The 9,942-nt window shown below is 41.2% G+C and overlaps 1 protein-coding gene across 1 annotated transcript; it reads right to left on the bottom strand.

Annotated features, from left to right (window-relative positions):
- Positions 1-555: 555 nt before the first annotated feature.
- Olfr53 (olfactory receptor 53) lies at positions 556-7,023 on the bottom strand. The gene is made up of 2 exons (NM_146960.2): positions 6,887-7,023; positions 556-1,580 (listed from the first exon to the last, which is right to left on the bottom strand). Exon 2 carries the CDS (start codon positions 1,492-1,494, stop codon positions 556-558), a length of 939 nt encoding a protein of 312 aa, NP_667171.1. The 5' UTR covers positions 1,495-1,580; positions 6,887-7,023.
- Positions 7,024-9,942: the final 2,919 nt, after the last annotated feature.

Genomic DNA, 9,942 nt, shown 5'->3' with positions numbered 1-9,942 from the left:
TGCTTTGTGACATATGTGACTTCATTTTGAAACTTAAATGTTACCTCAGTTCCATAGATTATCTCTTTCTCCATACCATCTGACTCCCAGAGCTCATAGAAAAGTGTGAAGTGGAGAATCCAAGACATGCAACTTGTGGCCATGCTGGCCCCTCATGTTTCATTATGAAGTTTAGATTTATTAGCCATAGCTCTGAAACAAGCACCTGTTATGTTTGCAGAGAGTCCCTGCACGAAATGCTTTTGTTTTGTGACAATCACCATTGACACTCCCTGAAAATCATCCAGTGCAGGAACGTGGCACCTCCATTTAGATAAACTTTAGTTACTTTTGAAATGGTTTCTACTTATCAGGAAATAAAGCTTGAGTGTTTTGTTTACATTTCCAGTAAGAATTTTATTGCTTTTGAGGTTACAGTGAGTGGAATGGTACAGTTTTTGCATCAGACAAAACTTCTATAAAACAGAGATAAATAAACCATGCTCCATGAAGCTGCTCTTAGGAAAGTATGATTAGGAACAGCCCAGTCAAGGAGAATATTCTACACATCTCCTCTTAATGTGAGAAAGAGGCCAACATCCTGCCCAAGGCAAGCTTGACATCCTTGTTCCTCAGTGTATAGATGAGGGGGTTGAGGGTTGGACTGACGACCGAGTATAGCACTGAGGTAAATTTGCTTCTTTCTGGGCTGTAGCTGGAAGCAGGACTGATATAGGCACAGAACACAGATGAGTAGTACACTGAGACCACGATGAGGTGGGATGAGCAGGTAGAAAAGGCCTTCCTCTTGCCCTCAGCAGAACGCATGCGCAGGATGCTGGCAATGATGAAGCCATAAGATAACAGGGTTAACATGAAGTTGATGCCTCCCAGAAAGACATCTGCCACAAGTGTCATAACACTATTAATGTATGTGGAACTACAGGAGAGCAGGAGGAGTGGGGGTATCTCACAGAAGAAGTGGGTGATGACCTTGGGTCCACAGAATGACAGCCGTGTCATCAGGCCAGTGTGCACAGATGCATTCACAGCACTGATGGACCATACACCCACGGCCAGTGCTCCACAGAGCTGTGGGCTCATCCTAGAGCTGTAGTGTAGGGGAAAGCAGATAGCCACATAGCGGTCATAGGCCATGACCGTGAGCAGCAACAGCTCTGCGGATGTTGCCCATGCAAGGAAGAAGAGCTGGGCCATACATCCCTTGAAGGTGATGATGTTTTCCTCAGATACTAGGCCAATCAGGGCCTTAGGAATCACAGAGGAGGTGCACACAATATCCGTGGTAGCCAGGTTGCACAGGAAAAAGTACATGGGATTGTGGAGTCCAGTGCTGGAGGTGACCAAAGCAATGATCACAATGTTGCCCATTAGAGCCATCATGTAGAGGGTCAAGAAGCAGCCTGTCAGGAACAGTCTTAGACCAGGATGCTCTGAGAACCCTTCCAGCACAAACTCTGTCACTCCTGTCTGGTTGAGACTCAACAACATCATGGAGAGTGTGGGGTCCACTGCTTTGTCGTTCAGGTTGAGGAAATATTACAGTTTTTCACTTCGAACTCTGGGTTCAAACTGTCTTGCTGTCAGAAAGGGAAGGAGTGAGTGTATTTTTCTTATTAAAGCCTCTTGTCTTTTCTTGTATATACCATACTATTGGAAAGCCACATATATTTCATTTTCTTTTATTTCTCATATGGTAACTTTCCCCCTGTAGTGTTTTATAAAGGGGAACCTATGTTCTTCTCTGATCTTGAACATTCGGAAAGAGAGAAGCATTCTTTACTCAGTACCTACCTATGCTTTTCTTCTCCATTGCTACTAAGCCCTGTGCTCTGGGGACAGTGCTTGGTGACCCAGCTGTACCCCTTACTTTCACATCTCTTATTCTCCACCTGATGAGAATTTTAGGTAGTTACACTGAGGTGATTATTATATCTTTGTTTTTACACTTGGCCTCCTTAGCTGACAGGCATTTTGTCTCTTCTCATATCTGGTGTGGTTGTCCAACTACCCATTTCAACCAGATATTGGAACCCCCATGGCCAAGTAGCCTTGTATTTTCTGAATTAATTACTGTTATTGTGGTCTTCTCTACTTGGAACTCTTCTGACTCTAACTCACATCAAATCTATGACCATGGAGAACATTTCTCAAAACCCAGCCCTATGAACCTAGACTGTTTATGTGGCTTTTTTGTCTCAATATACCACAGTGAACATTCATGTCAACATACCCACACCTAAAGTCATTGCCACTGTCTACAGATGTTTCTTTGTAGTTTCAATATATTTAGTCAGAAATTTACCCTTAGCTACGCAGTGTAGTCTATTCCCTTGAGAGATTCCCATTAGAGTCTAGCTCCATGACCCAAGAATGGTCTTCTTTACCCTCTTTGCCTCTCTAATCCACCTGATCCTCAATGAGTGCAACTATAGCTTCCCTATCCTTACAACTCACATTCTCAAGGTCTTCAGTAGTTTTATAATTTCTGGGTTCTTTTCTTTTCCATCATTTCCAGTTTCCTTTTCTATCACTCAAGGAATACAAATGGTATACTTATGATAACTGGCCTTCTGCCTCAGACCAAACTCACCATGTCCTGTCACAGTCATCCAGCAAATAACACTACATAGTTTGAAGTAGAAGACTCATTTAACATCATTAGCTTTTTCCATATGTTCCTGTCTGAGTATATATGCAAAATACTCTGCCTATGTAGAAACCTGTTTGGGAAATCATTTGCAGTGCTCCTCATCTGGAAATATCATTTTTCAGCAGTCTTCCAGAGAAATCTTTCATTCACTGGATGCAGTGGAATGCTCCACTCTCCACTTTGCTATATAACCCTTCATTTTCTTTGCTCACATTTTATTTCACAGAATTTTCATAGTATGGCTTATAATCTATTTTCTCTCTTCTTTAGTGGTGAATGCTGAATTTTAAACTTTATATCTTCCTACATTTCAAATTAGAGATACATAAATATTGTATTTACCTTTTGGAACCATGTGGATAGTGATATGTCTGACCCTGTCTTCTCCTCCCTATTCTATTGTGCTGGAGAATGCCAATGCATGCTTAGTATTGTTCATTGTTCTGCAGAAACAAATTCCTATAATGTTCAAGGGAGTTTCTTGATCAGACTATCTAATTCAACTACACTTGATATTGTAAAATACTCTCTTGATTGTACCTATAACCAGTAATATTTGCTTCCATTTCTGGTTACACATGTCTCAGAACTGAAGGAAAAGATTTAAAAACAATTGAAACCTGTGACAAACATGTGCTATATGATAGAAATTTCCTAGTATTAATAACACTTCTATACAAATCTAACTATGTGGAAAACAAGTAACTTTATTCCAAAATGATACACCTTAGAAAAAATGACAGAGAAGTAAAATCACTGGGGTGATCTGAGGACCCAGAAACATGTCAACACATCTATGGACACATGACTTTTTGCAAACAGACAAAGAAAGAAAGAAAGAAACAAAAAACACACTAGAAAAATAATAGCATATTCAACAAATGGTGCTGGTAAAATTGGACATTTACATGTAGAAGAATGAAACTAGTCACTTTCTCTTACCCTGTACAAAACTCAGCTGCAATTAGACCAAGGACCTCAGCATAAGAACAAATATCCTAAAGATGACAAAGGAGAAATTATGGAATATGCTTGCACTCATTGTCACAGGAAAGGACATTCTGAACAGGACCATGGTAGCTCGAGCATTAAGTGCAATACACATGCTCCACTATATTCAAAACAGCCTTATTTATAATAGCCAGAAGCTGGAAAGAACCCAGATGTCCTTCAACAGAAGGATGGATACAGAAAATGTGGTGCATGTACACAATGGAATATTACTCAGCTATTAAAAACAACGACTTCATGAAATTCACAGGCAAATGGATGGAACTAGAAAATACCATCCTAAGTGAGATAACCCAGACACAGAAACACACACATGGTATGTACTCACTGATATGTGGATATTAGCTCAAAAGCTCAGAATATCCACAATGCACCTCACAAACCATATGGAGCTTAAGAAGAAGGGAAGACAAAAATATAGATGCTGCAATTCTACATAGAAGGGGAAACAAAACAATCACAGGAGTTAGAAGGAGGGAGGGCCCTGGGAGTAAGAGAGTAGGGGGAGGGAAAAGGGGAGCAGGATCAGGTATTGGAAGTGACAGGAGAGAAGTACAGATGGTCAGGAATTGAATAGAAACATTTAGCACTGGGGGATAGGGAACTGGGGTTAGCCACTAGAAATCCCAGACTCCAGGGAACCCAGAATCTCCCAGGACACATTGGTAATGACTTTAGCCAAAATATCCCCCAAAAGGAGAGATATAACCTGTAGAGACCACCTCCAGTAGATAGTCATGACCCTTAGTTGAGAGATGGGGCCACCCATCCATCTCAAAAATTTTAACCTAGAAATCTTCCTGTCCAAAGAAAAGACAGGGATAAAAAATGGAGCAGAGACTGAAGGAAAGGCCAACCAGAGACCACCCTACCTAGGGATCCATCTCATTTGCAGACACCAAACACTCACACTATTGCTGTCATCAAGACGCACTTGCAGAACAGGAGTCTGTTATGGTTGTTCCCTGAGAGGTTCTACCAGCATCTGACCAATAAAGATGAAGATTCTCATAGCCAACCGTGGGGCTAAGCCTGAGAACCCCAGTGAAAGAGCTAGGGGAAGGACTGAAGGAGCTGAAGGGAATTGCAACCCCATAAGAAGAACAGTATCAACTAACTGGAACACTCAGAGCTCCCAGGGACTAAACCACCAACCAAAGAGTGTACATGGAGGGGGCAATGGCTCCAGCTGCATATATAGCAGAGAATGGCCTTATCTTGCATCAATGGGAGGGGAGGCCTTTGGTCCTGTGGAGGCTTGATGCCCCATCATAGGCAAATGCTAAAGTAGTGAGGCGGGAGTGGGTGAGTGGGTGAAGAAGCACCCTCAAAGAGGCAAAGGGGAAGGGGGAGAAGGAGGATGGAATGGGGATTTTGTGGAGGAGAAACCTGGAAGGGGAATATTGCTTGAAATGTAAATGATTAGAACACCATCATTTGCGTGAATTGGCAGACTGAAGAATGGTATCAAGTCTTTAACAACAGCATACGTGATAGAAAGTTAGTATCTAGAATCTAAAAACAACCAAAAACTTAAAACTGCCTGAAATCAAACAACCCAGCTAAAAAATAGGGGATGAAATTTAACATAGAATATTCAGAAGATGAAACACAAATAGCTAAGAAACAGTTTTTAATAAATGTTAAACATTCTAAGCCTTCAAAGAAATGGAAATTAAAAATATTTGAGATTTTATCTTCTCTCAGTAAGAATGGTGAAGATAAAGGACAGCAGCAGATGCTGTCTAGTTGTAGGGCAAATGACAATTATTCCAGGCTGGTGGAATTCAAACCACTTCCTTAACTGTACCTTGAAACTGTAAAGAAAGACTAATTCCACTTTTAAATTCTACTTTAATCCAAGCCTTGACATGGCATCGACCTTCAAAATGCTTTTAATGTGGTAGAGCAAATGGAATGTATGTTCAGAGTAATGGGAGCACTTGCCTTCAGGTGGAGAAAGGAGACACCAAAGACAAGGGGGCAGAGTGTGACCTCTGTGGAGTAGGATTGTTACTGGAGAGATTAGATGGAGTCATGCCTTTTGAACAGTGGAGTACAATGCCTTTGCTATGTGCATATTCCTGTGGCTACACTTTGATGCTTATAATTCCTATAGGTGTAGCAAACAATATTATGTTAGTCAGATGTAATCCAGCTTCACAGAAGGAAAAATAAATCAGTATGTTTTCCAAGTGTTTATCTATATCCATGGTGGTGCAGGGAGATGCACTGTGCCTACCTAAGCTCTCTTTCCATAAACACATCCTGGTCATCTGTGAGTTTAAGTTTGCTTGTGTCTAAGTGAACTTAGAAGGAGGAATCTACTATCCAGGTGGGGAGTTATTGGTCAGCAAAGTCAATAAAATATCCTCACTATGACAGCAAGGCTGACCTGAAAACCTTCAGAAGCTGAGCCTCAATGAGGAGCAAAGCTGCTGAGGATCCTCACCACAGTCAGGAACCAAAGTGTCTGCAGATTGTGTGGTCTGCTGAGAACAGTCGGCAGAGGAAGGATCTACATGTGCAGCCCTGTTAACCCAGCCCTCCCCCCTTTATTTGGACATTTATATTCATACAGAATATTGGACAGCTGTAATTTTTTTCCTTAGGTGACTCCAAGTCATGGTATCCTGTTCTTTAGGAGACAGGGCAAGGCTAACACCATCAGTGCTATGCTGGTGTTTTTAACTCCATGGAAGCTGCAGGTCATTTTCTGTTCCTGAACAGTGGACTCTGGACAACAGGGTAAGAAAAATCTCTTCTGTGGCATTTCTCACCTTTCTGTGTGGATACCACAGACCATCAAGACAGCATCCAAGTCCTATCTACTCATATAAATTTATCTTAGATTCATCTAAATCTGTTGGTTGCCTTTCACAATTAGTGTGAGCACTGTGGGTGATGAATGGATAGATCCTGTTATGAACATAAGAAAAAAAACAACAGGCACGACTAAACTCTCTGATGGTGATTAGATGCTAGAAATTCTGCTATTTATACAATGGAAGAAGATAACAAATCTTTCTATCATATTCTGTTTTCTGACCTCTGACCCAGCACCCTTCATCAAACTCAGGACTCATTGAGAAGATAAGTTGTTGTCCTTTAATGGTGACATGCAAACACTAGGACTAATGTCACTTTTATAGTGAGCCTTTTGTTTTGGAGCTCCACTATTAGCCAAAAGAGACACATAAAGGAACTTAGGATTTAACCCACCTTTTTCTGTCACAGTGAATTCAGGTGACAGATGACTCCAACAAAGATGCACATTGTGCTGGGCACAGACTGTCTTTTCTGCAAGCAGCAAGTCTTTAGGGTCCCCCTGATGCTCTGTCTTCCTTTTTATAGAGGTCACTGACCTTCTGGAATACCTGTTATTTCTAAGGCCAGGACAGGCACTTGTCCTGGTGCCTCCTGGGATATAAATTCAAGGAGAAATCTCATAGGATCAATTAATGGAGACTCCATGACTTAATGACCCAAGCTCCCTGCAGACTTGTGTGGAGGACAATGGCCAGGGGAGTCACATACTCTGTAGAAGTAGTTATTTCTGTTATAGCGTCCTCTCACCAACACTGTGCATGCACCATATCATTGGGATTCTCATGTCCTGTGTGGAAGATATCACCATGAAAAAGCTGACTACTCTATTCTGCTGAGATAACTTCATTTGTCTTATACATACACACAATGGATTTATTCTAAGTATCTTGTACTGTTGATCTCTCTCTTCCTTTCCCTACACTCAAGCCTTTCTGTACATTGTCAAGAATTAATGTTCCCTCAGCACTTCCATTCTGCTAGGTACATTTTTAAGCATTTAAAAATATTTATTTAGCCCTGAGACTCTCTATAAAGATACCAATATAGATATAGAAGAGTTGATATTTAGGGATATGTAGAAATATAAACATACTTATATCTATGCAATAACAATTAGTCATTTAAAAAGAACCATGACTACTGTGAAAGTTATTGTCTCCATAACTTTTTCCTCAGCCCATTTATTGTTTGTATAAAGATTTCTTTGGCCAGTCAGTGGTGGCACATGCCTTTAATCCCAGCATTTGAGAGGCAGAGGCAGGCAGATTTCTGAGTTTGAGGCCAGCCTGGTCTATAGAGTGAGTTCCAGGACAGCTAGGGCTATACAGTGAAACCCTGTCTCGAAAAACCAAAAAACCCAAAACCAAGCCAAGCCAAACCAAACCAAACCAAACCAAACCAAACCAAACCAAACCAAACCAAACCAAACCAAACCAAACCAAAAAAAAAAACCTAGCTTAAGAACGTCAGATGTTAACATGCCTGACCTAAAGCTGTACTACAGAGCAATTGTGATAAAAACTGCATGGTACTGGTATAGTGACAGGCAAGTAGATCAATGGAATAGAGTTGAAGACCCAGAAATGAACCGACACACCTATGGTCACTTGATCTTTGACAAGGGAGCTAAAACCATCCAGTGGAAGAAAGACAGCATTTTCAACAAATGGTGCTGGCACAACTGGCAGTTATCATGTAGAAGAATGTGAATTGATCCATTCCTATCTCCTTGTACTAAGGTCAAATCTAAGTGGATCAAGGAACTCCACATAAATCCAGAGACAGTGAAACTTATAGAGGAGAAAGTGGGGAAAAGCCTCGAAGATATAGGCACAGGGGGAAAATTCCTGAATAGAACAGCAATGGCTTGTACTGTAAGATCGAGAATTGACAAATGGGACCTCATAATACTGCAAAGCTTCTGTAAGGCAAAAGACGCCATCAATAAGACAAAAAGGCCACCAACAGATTAGGAAAGGATCTTTACCAATCCTAAATCAGATAGGGGACTAATATCCAATATATATAAAGAACTCAAGAAGGTGGACTCCAGAAAATCAAATAACCCCATTAAAAATGGGGCTCAGAGTTAAACAAAGAAGTCTCAACTGAGGAATACTGAATGGTTGAAAAGCACCTGAAAAAGTGTTCAGCATCCTTAATCATTAGGGAAATGCAAATCAAAACAACCCTGAGATTCCATCTCATACCAGTCAGAATGGCTAAGATCAAAAATTCAGGTGACAGCAGGTGCTGGCTAGGATGTGGAGAACGAGGAACACTCCTCCATTGTTGGTGGGATTGCAAGCTTGTACAACCACTCTGGAAATCAGTCTGGTGATTCCTCAGAAAATTGGACATAGTACTACCAGAGGATCCTGCAATACCTCTCCTGGGCATATATCTAGAAGATGTTCCAAATGGTAATAAGGACACATGCTCTACTATGGTCATAGCAGCTTTCTTTATAATAGCCAGAAGCTGGAAAGAACCCAGATACCCCTCAACAGAGGAAAGGAATGGATACAGAAAATGTGGTACATTTACACAATGGAGTACTACTCAGCTATTAAAAAGAATGAATTTATGAAATTCCTAAACAAATGGATGGACCTGGAGGGCATCATCTGAGTGAGGTAACCCAATCACAAAAGAACTCACATAGTATGTACTCACTGAGAAGTGGATATTATCCCAGAAACTTAGAATACCCAAGATACAAGATACAATTTGCAAAACACATGAAACTCAAGAAGAATGAAGACCAGAGTGTGGACACTTTGCCCCTTCTTAGAATTGGGAATAAAACACTCATGGAAGGAGTTACAGAGACAAAGTTTGGAGCTGAGATGAAAGTTATGGACCATCTAGAGACTGCCATATCCGGAGATCCATCCTATAATCAGCTTTCAAATGCTGACACCATTGCATACACCAGCAAGATTTTGCTGAAAGGACCCTGATATAGCTGTCTCTTGTGAGGCTATGCCGGGGCCTGGCAAACACAGAGGTAGAGGCTCACGGTCAGCTATTGGATGGAACACAGGGTCCCCAAGGGAGGAGCTAGAGAAAGTACCCAAGGAGTTAAAGGGATCTGCAGCCCTATAGGTCGAACAACAATATGAACTAACCAGTACCCCCTGGAGCTTGTGTCTCTAGCTGCATATGTATCAGAAGATGGTCTAGTTGGCCATCATTGGGAAGAGAGTTCCCTTGGTCTTGCAAACTTTATATGCCTCAGTAAGGGGGAATGCCAGGGCCAAGAAGTGGGAGTGGGTATGTAGGGGAGTGGGGGGGGGAGGGTATGGGGGACTTTTGGGATAGCATTTGAAATGTAAATGAAGAAAATATCTAATTTTAAAAAAGTAAGGAAAAAAAAAAGAAAGACAGATGTTTTTCACTTGTTGAAAGAGCAAAGAATATTCTTTTGGGCTGGAGAGATGGCTCAG

Source organism: Mus musculus, chromosome 7, assembly GCF_000001635.26.
Source record: "Mus musculus strain C57BL/6J chromosome 7, GRCm38.p6 C57BL/6J".
Lineage (NCBI taxonomy): Eukaryota > Metazoa > Chordata > Mammalia > Rodentia > Muridae > Mus > Mus musculus.
This window is presented reverse-complemented; position numbering and strand designations above follow the sequence as displayed.

What these genes read in the sequence shown, in the direction of transcription:
- Olfr53 (NM_146960.2), bottom strand. Translation starts at nt 1,494, where the DNA reads ATGATGTTGTTGAGTCTCAACCAGACAGGAGTGACAGAGTTTGTGCTG.